This window comes from Sinocyclocheilus grahami, unplaced genomic scaffold, assembly GCF_001515645.1.
Source record: "Sinocyclocheilus grahami isolate Dianchi unplaced genomic scaffold, SAMN03320097.WGS_v1.1 scaffold302.1, whole genome shotgun sequence".
Lineage (NCBI taxonomy): Eukaryota > Metazoa > Chordata > Actinopteri > Cypriniformes > Cyprinidae > Sinocyclocheilus > Sinocyclocheilus grahami.
In genome coordinates this window covers 176,779-190,725 of record NW_015505481.1, presented here as the reverse complement: position 1 = coordinate 190,725, position 13,947 = coordinate 176,779, and the positions used below count along the sequence as shown (strand labels likewise).

Here is a 13,947-nt window from a genome sequence, read left to right as displayed (position 1 = left end):
ATTTTTCAAATACTGTACATTATTGTAGGTCCTCTATGCCCCGACTCTCTCAAACGCTTAGTTTTCTACAAAGTCCCTCCTTCCGACAAGCGCAGTCTGCTCTGATTGGCCAGCTGACCCAGTGCATTGTGATTGGCCGAACACCGCAAGCACGCATCTCGCTCCCAAGAACAACTGCGTTTTATATATTTTAATGTATTGCTGAGAAAGCCCGATTAATGATTAATACAATGAGAGCTACAAGTACGTCAGTGTGAGTTGTTGGGGGAGGGAGGTGGTTCCTCGACCCTCGTTGTCATAGCAACAACGGTGGAGCGATCTTTTAACAGAGGGGCTGGATTGTTTGTTAGTTGAAGTCACGTGACATACCGCTGGGGGAATGGGGGCACTTCCTTTTTTACTGCACTGAGACGGCTGTTGTCAGTTTCAACAAAATGGCTGCTGGAGCGCCACAAGCGAAAACCCAGTGAACGCTACACGTCAGTGCAGTATCACTTTAAATGGATGCACTGGAATTTCCCTACCTTCTGAGCGTCGGGACATTTACTCGCGTGGACTCGTTAACATGCGTATTAGCGAACTAAAGGCATGCTGAGATATTCCCTTTACGCACTTTATATACATCCAAAAGCTCAAACTGCCAGTGCGCGCGCGTCTGTGTGGGTGGGTGTGCGCGTGTAGCTGCTCCTAAGGGTCGCGGAAATGAACAGCTGATCAACCTTAAGCTTTCTTGCTGACATGCAAAACTGTGGTTTAATGTCCTTTTCACTGTTTGCACTGGCGTTTTAGAGCCCCCCTCCCTCCCTCCCTCCCCCCGGATAAATTCCGCTGCAGATTGAGAGGTGAATTCCTCAACTGGAAAGTCGGGCTCGCCATTGCAGCTCAGTGTCTGACTGCGGCTGAATAATACCTGGTCTGTGTCAGTAACGTTACGGGTATCGACGACAACATCTTTGAGACGGGATGTTAAACCTAGTATCTAAAATGGATGCAAGCGCTCCCAAGAACAACTGCGTTTTATATATTTTAATGTATTGCTGAGAAAGCCCGATTAATGATTAATACAATGAGAGCTACAAGTACGTCAGTGTGCGTTGTTGGGGGAGGGAGGTGGTTCCTCGACCCTCGTTGTCATAGCAACAACGGTGGAGCGATCTTTTAACAGAGGGGCTGGATTGTTTGTTAGTTGAAGTCACGTGACATACCGCTGGGGGAATGGGGGCACTTCCTGTTTTACTCCACTGAGACGGCTGTTGTCAGTTTCAACAAAATGGCTGCTGGAGCGCCACAAGCGAAAACCCAGTGAACGCTACACGTCAGTGCAGTATCACTTTAAATGGATGCACTGGAATTTCCCTACCTTCTGAGCGTCGGGACATTTACTCGCGTGGACTCGTTAACGTGCGTATTAGCGAACTAAAGGCATGCTGAGATATTCCCTTTACGCACTTTATATACATCCAAAAGCTCAAACTGCCAGTGCGCGCGCGTCTGTGTGGGTGGGTGTGCGCGTGTAGCTGCTCCTAAGGGTCGCGGAAATGAACAGCTGATCAACCTTAAGCTTTCTTGCTGACATGCAAAACTGTGGTTTAATGTCCTTTTCACTGTTTGCACTGGCGTTTTAGAGCCCCCCTCCCTCCCTCCCTCCCCCCGGATAAATTCCGCTGCAGATTGAGAGGTGAATTCCTCAACTGGAAAGTCGGGCTCGCCATTGCAGCTCAGTGTCTGACTGCGGCTGAATAATACCTGGTCTGTGTCAGTAACGTTACGGGTATCGACGACAACATCGACTTCACCATGCAGCTCATTTGAACAGCAGACCGCAGTTGCGCCGTGTGCGAAATAAAGGTAAGATGTTGCTTTTTTAAAAACAGTTATACTGTTTCAGTGGGCGGGGTGTGATCATTTTGGGTGACAATGCGTCATTTTAGCATTTTCTTTTGTGCTGTTTTGTTTCTGACAACTAGAGACATTGCGAAGGGGCGCAGGATTATTGAAATCGCCTGGCATACGCTGTTTAAACGCTCGCAGGTCGATTTAATAACATGTGCTTTCTGTTCTGTTTTGGTGGCTAGGAAGCTTGTGTGTGCAAATGTTTACTCCCCCAAACATCAACATTGGCCCATTTTCTAAACAGACGAGAGATAAGATTTCTTATCGGATTTCAGTCGTATTTAAGATTCATACGTAACGTTACGCCAATGTGAGCAAATGAGTGATTTGCCCGTTGTGTTTAGTTAACGCCGGACGGTGTGTTGTGTGTAAAGACATGTGTCCAGTATTTGATGGGAGTCCCGTCACGTCGTTTTGATGCTTGTCTCCCATTGAGGCACCTCACGCTGAAATTATATTGTTGTGCTACTGCTTTGACTCTAACCCTGGGCGATGAACGATAAAGAAACAACCGCTGTGGTGTTTATATTTCCATGGGGTTTGAATTAGAGATATGGCGCTTTTGAGTTGCTTTTATTTTTGGTTAAAGCTCTTCCATTCACTGTGTGCTCTGTCATTTGCCCTTGAATAAAACATTCAGATCCCTCAAAACTATTTTACTTTAGTTATAACAAAATACTGTTTACATTTTCTTATATATATTCTAGGCTTGTTATTTTCCATGGAAGAATACTAGAGGTTTTATTGGCGAAATGGTGTTTGTAGCAATTGAGAGTAACTATATGTTGACTAAGATTGGTAATAGTTTTCAGCCAGATGTCAGTATTACCTTGGTATTACTGTGAAATTGTAGTTAATTCATAAGAAGTATGATTCAAACCACGTAAGCTGTCAGAATGTTTCTGTCAGTGTTTATTTTCCTTATGGACAGTGTTTGGCAATGCCCAATTACTACCGTTTTGTTGTAGTAACGGTAACTGATATTTAGACGGACACTATGGTTACCTTGGCAAATTTTCGTAAGGCCGTCGAATAGGTCTTCTTGGTAGTGCAGGATAATGCTAACGTCTGAGGACAGCACCAATGTCAAACGTCCCCTTGGCTGTTCATGTGGTGCAGTTGCTAATTTGGCAGGGAGCGTTTCGGCTCCCCTCACAGGGTCAGGGGCCCTCCTGTCAGAGCCAGACCTTTGAAAAGGGCTGTGTGTTCTCCAGGAGTGAAAAAGGGTCAGACAAAAAGAGGCCACTTAATGCTCAGATTACCATAAAGCTTAGGTCACATTGCCCCTCTCAGCTTGTTCTTATGAAGCCTAACCAGCATTACTGTGGCTTGGGATTTGCACCATGTGGCTGCACGTCTGGTCGTTTGTGGCTGTTGGTTATTGAAGTGGAATCATTGTTGCCGAGTCTGGTGTGTGATTCCCTTATGAAACTTGGTTACTGTATACTAACTGTGTCATTTTGAGCAAGACCATAGTAACCACAGATAAACCCATGGATTGCTTCTCATTTCAATGGTTAGATCTATGTTAGACTGGTTTGGTTTCTGTAAAAACCAAAAAAACTATTTTTTTGTTTCAAAAATACAATCAACGTACTGTCATAATTGTAATAAACAACTTTCCTGTACAAATACCACATTATAGTGTTTTGCTAAAGTAAAAACATGGCAATTTCTTCAAACAAATAAACTCAAGGCAGCATTAGCTTGCAGGTGTTTATCTCTTTGCCTAAATTCTGCGAGCAGCTGTCATTTTCTTCTTCTTCTTTGTGTGTACTTCATTTTCCAGTCTACACATTTTAGATGTCCAAGTTTGTTGCTATTTTCTACACTTGGTGGTGATATGCCACTTTGCTCTGTTGGCAAATGTATCAAGTTTAGCATTTCTATTCAAATCTAAAATAGAGACTTCCATCTGAGCTTCTCACAGTCACTGGTATGCAACTAGTAATACTTAAGGAATCACTCTGCAGTTTATAGCTGATTGATTATGTCCTATTAATTCCCACATTCCCTTCTGAGCCACCTTGTAACAATTTTTGAGCATTATTGAACCAGAGATCTTTTGTCTGTTATGCTAAGTACTTTTTGGTTTTTACTGTCTTTGAGTCATCTTGGTGTCTTGTCAAGCTTTGACATTAATGCCTTAAATCAGCCTGGCTCATCAATAGTGCAAACCATGTTTTGTTTGTTTGGACAGAAGACACTAACCAACAGCTGCGAGTCCCAAAGTTAGCTTTATGCTGACCTCTGAAGATTGTGACTGGATCTGTGTCCCACTGACCTTCATTGGACTTGCTCATCATGATAGATAGCCTAACACTGATGTAAAGATCTGCCTTTGATACCTTTATAACATAAGCCTGTTGAATTCAGATTAAGTCTCTTGAGACTTTATTTACACATGAAAAGCAATAGGATTTTTTAAATGTGTTTGTGCTTTTTTTCTCTATTTATGCAGGTCTGATTTAAGGAGTTGAGTTTTTGAACCTTCAGGATGTGTTTTTGGCATGCGTTTTACATTCTTCTTTAATTGGTTGAAAACTGCAGGCCAAAAGGCCGCTCAGATGAGTCTTTCAAGGGCAAGTTTGCCTCTCTTGAGACACACTGTAGCAGTTCTCTGAATTCATTAACCTTTTAGAAAGACATGTTTTATCCATAGATTGCCACTTTTCACATGCTTGGTTGCATGCAAAATGGCAGCCCTCAGTTACTGTGAAGGTGTATAGTCCTTCCTGCCCATCAAGCCTTTCAGTATGTCTTAAAGATATATGAAAATTCATTCATTTACTCACCCTCATGTCATTCTAAGCCCAAAAAGACGTTGGTTAATGTTTATAACAAATTCTGATATTTTAATAAAACTTCAGAGTTTTCTATTGAAAGTCCAGGTAACCAAAACCTAAAAGATCCAAATAGGCTAGGTCACAAAGATTTTCAAAGTCACTTTTATCACCTTTTTGGATCTTCTATGTTATGGTTACCTGGACTTTCAATGGAGCGACTGAAACCTCTCAAGTTTTATTAAAATATCAGAATTTGTTATAAACTTTAACCAATGTCTTTTTTGGCTTGGGCTTTATTTATTTTATTGAGACAAATGTGCAATCGCTGAAATACCTACGTGATTTGAGTATAATGACAGTGGTCTTTATGTCAGGCATTTGTATGATCTATTATGGCAATAAAGTGTCAGCAGAGCTTGTGAAAGTGCTTTCACTAGTGATTTTGCAGGAAGATGAAAGTCATCGGACTGCTATGACGGCGAGTCGGTCCAGTGAAAAGCTATTTTTAGCGGCTGTTTGCTCTCCAGGAACTGAACATATTTTTAAAAATCACCTTTCGCTGTTTTTCATTGGCATGCAGGCTGGTAGGAAGTTTTCTTCTCCTGAATTAAAAAGGTGCCGGCACATGGTCTGGAATTCATAAAACAGGAATTCACGCTGCACTTTCACCGCTGTTTAGTCGCCTGCGGAAATAAAATCAGACTCGAAAGGTTCTTTCACCCCAATCTTTTTTCTGTTATTTGTTGAGTGTGGCTGGGTGACTAAAGGAGATTTTCGTGTTATCCAGGGGTTTACTGGCATGTCAGGTCTGGTCTTCTCAAATGGCTTGGAAGTTATGGGTTTCTAATGCGTGATCGTGTCGGATGGAGGGGCTGCAGATTTCTTTCTCTGTAGGCTGCTGTTGCTAGCCAGCGGGTTCCCGAGGGCTCTCGGCTCTCTTGTTTTTCTTGCAGGGTTGACATTTTTTGGCTCTGTGCCCAGAGAGCGTCTAGTATCCCCCCCCACCCCCTACCACCGCATCTCCACCCCAACTCGCTCATCCCCCTCCCTTCCTCCACCTACCGCTTTTCCTACAGTACGTCACACTGACTGTTACTTGGACCGCATCACTTATAAATACATATTAGGCCAACAATGAAGACAGTTATGTTGTGGGATGTCTACTTAATGCATTTATTCCCCTGATCATCAACGGTTATTCACACACAGTTAAAGCAAATATCAGTATAGACGGAGACATGATAATTATGTACTGATAATGAGAATCATTTTATATACATATTCAAACACAATAGTATAAAATGTATTACTAGCCATTTTTTGAACAAACATAAAAAATGGTCACTTAAATGAATCGTTATAAATGGTACAAGTGAATTTATGCGTCACAAAATCAGTATGAAAAGTACAGTATAGGGTTGTGCCAATAGACTATAGTATCGTATATCGACGATAGTCAGAGATATCGCCTGTGGCTGATGCCTTTGATGATAACAAGACTATTATTATTATTATCAGGCTAGTAATACTATCTAATTAATATTAGGGCTTATTTGTTCCATCATATTTATTTTTCCGTGTTTTTACAGTGTTGCGCAAATGCGCGTTATAACCAATCACACACGATTCTGTTGAGTTTATGAATGCAATGGCCAATCAGAGGTGTTCAGACGAGTGACTTCTGACTTGCGAATTCTCTCATCATAAACAACAAAGTGCAGGTGTACATGCGATGTAAGTATAAGAGATTTATTGTTCATGCGGTGTAACTAGCTTCGCTGATTATAACGGGAGTGTTTTTAAAGTGCATAAACTCGCGCTAGACTGAAGTCAGTTGTGATGTTCTTTGATAATGTAAAAGTTCTTTGCTCGTTTTCTGTAGCTGCTTTTCGAATAACTGAGGAAATGTAAGCATTATAGTAACTTACAATGTTTCTATAAAATTATACTATACTATAAAAAATAATGTTAATTACAAATTCAGTCATTAAAAACATTAGGCTTCTTTTAGCCTTAAAGTCGGCATGAAATCAAAATTGACAATTCTTATTTTTTGATGGAATACTGTAGTGTTTATTATAAATAATTTATCTGTGCACTTCATTATTTTTTTAAATTCATGTGCCGTCGTAATCTTTAATCAAAAACGTTAACCTCCCCTCCCCCTTAAAACGACTCCTCTACTCTTCCGGTCACGAGCTATGGCGCAAGGGCGGAGCTGCCAGCAGGTGCAGTGACATCAGTGACATTTGGAATAAACGACAGGGGGAAAAGCTGAAGCTGATGCTTCACTTTATAGCACTGGCACCAGTCATAAGGGAGTACATTGCCCTTAAACATTGAAAATATATTAGGATATTACAACAACATTACTCGTAGAACATCGCAAACTAATTATTATTATTTTTTTCATGAATATGACTTAACCTGATGGAGGATGCGCTCAGTCATTCAGGCAGTCTCTCTCTCTCTCTCTCGCTCTCGCTCTCTCTCGTAGGCATGTTTTATGCCGTTGATCGTCGTCGCCATCCTTAATAAATAAAACATTTATTCATGCTAGGGTGTCGGCGGTGAATCCAGTGGAGAGAAATCCCCCACAGCTAACTGCAAACTGGCATTCATATCTGATCAAATCAAGTCTCGCCCTCTCATTTCAGATGCTGTTTCACTCGGATATACGTCACAGCAGAGGAGAAAAGACAATCGCAACTTCCGTTTCATGCCGACTTTAAGTGAACATATAGTGAAGTATACTGGAGTAAGAGACTTCTTTCAAAAACATGAAAACGCTTTAATGTCCCTGAATGTTTGAGTGGTAGTTTATCGGCCTGAGCACCGGTATTGCACCAACATATTGTGCATCACTAGTTTAAAATGTTTATTAATGATTATCTATAGGAAGAAGCGGTGGTCTCTGCGCATAGGTTTCCTTCAGTCTTGCCTTGGTGCATCTGGTTCATGTCACATTTGTTTATCTCTGATTCATCCACTCAGAGTTTACTGAAAACAGGTGGCATACAATGAACAAAGTTCAAAGTCAGTGTTTTTATTCCTAAAAGAAGTGTCCCTCTGAATCACAAGCACTTCCTCTTTTTCCTGTGAATTTCTTGTTAACACTCTTTTCTGGCTGTTGTTAACAAAGATTCAGACCAGCTCTTACGCAATTAATCTCGGTTCACAAGTGGATTTTTTTAACTAGAACTTTTAACTCAATGCTGTTTTCATTTATTTTGCAAGCCTAGTGATTGGATTCTGCTTTTTTTTTTGTCTTAAAGCAGGTTGGTTTGTATTATCAAATGAATAGGGAGAGAAAGTTTTCTATTTTAAGCTGTTTGGTGTTCCTCCTCAATACTAGAGCATAGCTTGTCTTTTGTTAAAAATATTTTAGCTTTTTGTGGTTTAGTTTTATTGGTAGTAAACCAGACTTTGTTTTAGTCTGAAAAGCCACACTCACAGTTGATTACATTTCTAGGTTCCCTTTCTACATGAGCAAACTTGTTTGTTTGTTCATCCATTTTTATTGTTTTATTTCAGCTACTGTTTCAAGAAAGCAAATATGTATACTTGCACTACTGTTTAAAAGTTTGGGCTCAGTAAGTTTATATTTCTTTAGTGTGTGTTTTTTTTGTCATTTTATTTTATTTTATACTTTTTGATTTGGCAAGGATGCATTAAAATGGTCAAAAGTGACATTTATAATGTTACAAAAGATTTCTATTTTAAATAAACTTTTGTTTTTAACATGGTTGTAACAAGACATGTTATTAGAATGATCATGTGGCACTGAAGACGTTTCATTTGGGGGATCTGACATGTTATCAGGTTTATAGTTACTAGATATTTTTGTCATAATTAATTATTTCTCTATGTTTATGTTTTGTTATATTCATGAGAATTTAGTTCTCTGTTACCTTGAACTGTCCTTGGGTGGTAACGTGATGTGAAAGATATGAATCGGCCATTAAAAAAATAATTTTTGCTTTAAACACTTTTGTCCTGAAATCATTTATCAAGAGTAGAGAATTATATGTGTTTATAATGTGTTTTATAGTTACTTAGTCAGTTGTCTGTATTTATTTTAAAGCCTGGGACTAAATAACTCACAGCTGATCTATTTTCCACAGCCTTGGCACAAAACACGTCACACAAGAGGAGAACCATTTGATGGAAGAAAAGAAAAAGAAAACGCAAGAGGAAAAGAAAAAGAAGGAAGCTGCTCAGAAAAAGGTCAGTTTCTTTCGCGTGACCCACAAGCTTTCACGTAGAATCTTTCGCTTGCATCCTTGTTATAAAAGCCGCTTAACGGACACCTTACTGATTCTGTCATAAGCTTTTGAGACATCTTTACCAATGTAAACCACAGGTACCAAACTGGACACCTAGAGCTCACAACAATCTGTTTAGCATCTGCCTTTGAAGCTCTGTTCAAACACAGATAGTTATTATGGTGCTCACTTCTTAGACATCGTCGTGGAGTCATCTTGGTTTTACTAATGCAACATTCACTGAGGTTACACAGGCCACGTCCTGCTGCTCTTTGGATTGATTAAGCACCAAATATTCAGCTGATCTCTATTTGGCATAATACTTAAATAGAAAATCAATCAGTTATAATCAGTAATGTTTTCTCCAAGATTTATGTTCCACTAGTCACTTTTACTCGGTTTAGTTTTTCCAGAAGAGACGATTTCTTTGTTATAAAGCTTTTGTACGTTTGACCTGTGGAAGTGTTCATCTCTGTCTACCTTTGTTCTTCCTTTACAGGCTGCTGAACAGACTTTAATCAAAAACGTTAACCTCCCCTCCCCCTTAAAACGACTCCTCTACTCTTCCGGTCACGAGCTATGGCGCAAGGGCGGAGCTGCCAGCAGGTGCAGTGACATCAGTGACATTTGGAATAAACGACAGGGGGAAAAGCTGAAGCTGATGCTTCACTTTATAGCACTGGCACCAGTCATAAGGGAGTACATTGCCCTTAAACATTGAAAATATATTAGGATATTACAACAACATTACTCGTAGAACATCGCAAACTAATTATTATTATTTTTTTCATGAATATGACTTAACCTGATGGAGGATGCGCTCAGTCATTCAGGCAGTCTCTCTCTCTCTCTCTCGCTCTCGCTCTCTCTCGTAGGCATGTTTTATGCCGTTGATCGTCGTCGCCATCCTTAATAAATAAAACATTTATTCATGCTAGGGTGTCGGCGGTGAATCCAGTGGAGAGAAATCCCCCACAACTAACTGCAAACTGGCATTCATATCTGATCAAATCAAGTCTCGCCCTCTCATTTCAGATGCTGTTTCACTCGGATATACGTCACAGCAGAGGAGAAAAGACAATCGCAACTTCCGTTTCATGCCGACTTTAAGTGAACATATAGTGAAGTATACTGGAGTAAGAGACTTCTTTCAAAAACATGAAAACGCTTTAATGTCCCTGAATGTTTGAGTGGTAGTTTATCGGCCTGAGCACCGGTATTGCACCAACATATTGTGCATCACTAGTTTAAAATGTTTATTAATGATTATCTATAGGAAGAAGCGGTGGTCTCTGCGCATAGGTTTCCTTCAGTCTTGCCTTGGTGCATCTGGTTCATGTCACATTTGTTTATCTCTGATTCATCCACTCAGAGTTTACTGAAAACAGGTGGCATACAATGAACAAAGTTCAAAGTCAGTGTTTTTATTCCTAAAAGAAGTGTCCCTCTGAATCACAAGCACTTCCTCTTTTTCCTGTGAATTTCTTGTTAACACTCTTTTCTGGCTGTTGTTAACAAAGATTCAGACCAGCTCTTACGCAATTAATCTCGGTTCACAAGTGGATTTTTTTAACTAGAACTTTTAACTCAATGCTGTTTTCATTTATTTTGCAAGCCTAGTGATTGGCTTCTGCTTTTTTTTTTTGTCTTAAAGCAGGTTGGTTTGTATTATCAAATGAATAGGGAGAGAAAGTTTTCTATTTTAAGCTGTTTGGTGTTCCTCCTCAATACTAGAGCATAGCTTGTCTTTTGTTAAAAATATTTTAGCTTTTTGTGGTTTAGTTTTATTGGTAGTAAACCAGACTTTGTTTTAGTCTGAAAAGCCACACTCACAGTTGATTACATTTCTAGGTTCCCTTTCTACATGAGCAAACTTGTTTGTTTGTTCATCCATTTTTATTGTTTTATTTCAGCTACTGTTTCAAGAAAGCAAATATGTATACTTGCACTACTGTTTAAAAGTTTGGGCTCAGTAAGTTTATATTTCTTTAGTGTGTGTTTTTTTTGTCATTTTATTTTATTTTATACTTTTTGATTTGGCAAGGATGCATTAAAATGGTCAAAAGTGACATTTATAATGTTACAAAAGATTTATATTTTAAATAAACTTTTGTTTTTAACATGGTTGTAACAAGACATGTTATTAGAATGATCATGTGGCACTGAAGACGTTTCATTTGGGGGATCTGACATGTTATCAGGTTTATAGTTACTAGATAATTTTGTCATAATTAATTATTTCTCTATGTTTATGTTTTGTTATATTCATGAGAATTTAGTTCTCTGTTACCTTGAACTGTCCTTGGGTGGTAACGTGATGTGAAAGATATGAATCGGCCATTAAAAAAATAATTTTTGCTTTAAACACTTTTGTCCTGAAATCATTTATCAAGAGTAGAGAATTATATGTGTTTATAATGTGTTTTATAGTTACTTAGTCAGTTGTCTGTATTTATTTTAAAGCCTGGGACTAAATAACTCACAGCTGATCTATTTTCCACAGCCTTGGCACAAAACACGTCACACAAGAGGAGAACCATTTGATGGAAGAAAAGAAAAAGAAAACGCAAGAGGAAAAGAAAAAGAAGGAAGCTGCTCAGAAAAAGGTCAGTTTCTTTCGCGTGACCCACAAGCTTTCACGTAGAATCTTTCGCTTGCATCCTTGTTATAAAAGCCGCTTAACGGACACCTTACTGATTCTGTCATAAGCTTTTGAGACATCTTTACCAATGTAAACCACAGGTACCAAACTGGACACCTAGAGCTCACAACAATCTGTTTAGCATCTGCCTTTGAAGCTCTGTTCAAACACAGATAGTTATTATGGTGCTCACTTCTTAGACATCGTCGTGGAGTCATCTTGGTTTTACTAATGCAACATTCACTGAGGTTACACAGGCCACGTCCTGCTGCTCTTTGGATTGATTAAGCACCAAATATTCAGCTGATCTCTATTTGGCATAATACTTAAATAGAAAATCAATCAGTTATAATCAGTAATGTTTTCTCCAAGATTTATGTTCCACTAGTCACTTTTACTCGGTTTAGTTTTTCCAGAAGAGACGATTTCTTTGTTATAAAGCTTTTGTACGTTTGACCTGTGGAAGTGTTCATCTCTGTCTACCTTTGTTCTTCCTTTACAGGCTGCTGAACAGAAAACCAAAGGTCAGTTATGATTCTCTTTGCAATGCTGCTCTAAGTTTATTTTTTAAAGATCTTCTCCATATACATATGTTCGTACCACATGCATCTCAAACACTACTGGAGTGGCAAAACAAAATAGTTGTATGTGCGACAGAATTTTTAAATGCTAACTGGTTAGTGTGTCTTTATCACTTGAGAGTAGAGAAGAGGTGAAGAGTAGGTTCTGTGCAGTTATTTAGTGTATGTGGGCGAACTGAATGACTGGCACAAGACAGCGCAACAGTTGGTAGAGACAAATCGGCCATGTTTGGTAACTGCTGAAGGATTTTGTGCATTTTAAACATTTAAAAACAGGAGTATTGAGCAGTTGTAACTGGCCATGCAGTAAATCAGGATTATATTCCTTAAAGGGATAGTTCACCCAAAATTGAAAATTCTGTCATTAATTACTCTTTTGTTTTTAACATGGTTGTAACAAGACATGTTATTAGAATGATCATGTGGCACTGAAGACGTTTCATTTGGGGGATCTGACATGTTATCAGGTTTATAGTTACTAGATATTTTTGTCATAATTAATTATTTCTCTATGTTTATGTTTTGTTATATTCATGAGAATTTAGTTCTCTGTTACCTTGAACTGTCCTTGGGTGGTAACGTGATGTGAAAGATATGAATCGGCCATTAAAAAAATTATTTTTGCTTTAAACATTTTTGTCCTGAAATCATTTATCAAGAGTAGAGAATTATATGTGTTTATAATGTGTTTTATAGTTACTTAGTCAGTTGTCTGTATTTATTTTAAAGCCTGGGACTAAATAACTCACAGCTGATCTATTTTCCACAGCCTTGGCACAAAACACGTCACACAAGAGGAGAACCATTTGATGGAAGAAAAGAAAAAGAAAACGCAAGAGGAAAAGAAAAAGAAGGAAGCTGCTCAGAAAAAGGTCAGTTTCTTTCGCGTGACCCACAAGCTTTCACGTAGAATCTTTCGCTTGCATCCTTGTTATAAAAGCCGCTTAACGGACACCTTACTGATTCTGTCATAAGCTTTTGAGACATCTTTACCAATGTAAACCACAGGTACCAAACTGGACACCTAGAGCTCACAACAATCTGTTTAGCATCTGCCTTTGAAGCTCTGTTCAAACACAGATAGTTATTATGGTGCTCACTTCTTAGACATCGTCGTGGAGTCATCTTGGTTTTACTAATGCAACATTCACTGAGGTTACACAGGCCACGTCCTGCTGCTCTTTGGATTGATTAAGCACCAAATATTCAGCTGATCTCTATTTGGCATAATACTTAAATAGAAAATCAATCAGTTATAATCAGTAATGTTTTCTCCAAGATTTATGTTCCACTAGTCACTTTTACTCGGTTTAGTTTTTCCAGAAGAGACGATTTCTTTGTTATAAAGCTTTTGTACGTTTGACCTGTGGAAGTGTTCATCTCTGTCTACCTTTGTTCTTCCTTTACAGGCTGCTGAACAGAAAACCAAAGGTCAGTTATGATTCTCTTTGCAATGCTGCTCTAAGTTTATTTTTTAAAGATCTTCTCCATATACATATGTTCGTACCACATGCATCTCAAACACTACTGGAGTGGCAAAACAAAATAGTTGTATGTGCGACAGAATTTTTAAATGCTAACTGGTTAGTGTGTCTTTATCACTTGAGAGTAGAGAAGAGGTGAAGAGTAGGTTCTGTGCAGTTATTTAGTGTATGTGGGCGAACTGAATGACTGGCACAAGACAGCGCAACAGTTGGTAGAGACAAATCGGCCATGTTTGGTAACTGCTGAAGGATTTTGTGCATTTTAAACATTTAAAAACAGGAGTATTGAGCAGTTGT

The 13,947-nt window shown here is 38.9% G+C and overlaps 1 protein-coding gene across 1 annotated transcript in view; it reads left to right on the top strand.

Annotated features, from left to right (window-relative positions):
- The first annotated feature begins 1,238 nt into the window (after positions 1-1,238).
- The window catches only part of LOC107601217 (trinucleotide repeat-containing gene 6C protein-like), a 75,269-nt gene continuing 62,560 nt past the window's right edge, over positions 1,239-13,947 (top strand). The window contains exons 1-5 of the mRNA XM_016293308.1: positions 1,239-1,848; positions 8,804-8,906; positions 12,088-12,109; positions 12,936-13,038; positions 13,576-13,597. Of these exons, the coding sequence (XP_016148794.1) occupies positions 12,976-13,038; positions 13,576-13,597 (85 nt within the window). The 5' untranslated portion in view covers positions 1,239-1,848; positions 8,804-8,906; positions 12,088-12,109; positions 12,936-12,975. The remainder of the gene's footprint in view (positions 1,849-8,803; positions 8,907-12,087; positions 12,110-12,935; positions 13,039-13,575; positions 13,598-13,947) is intronic.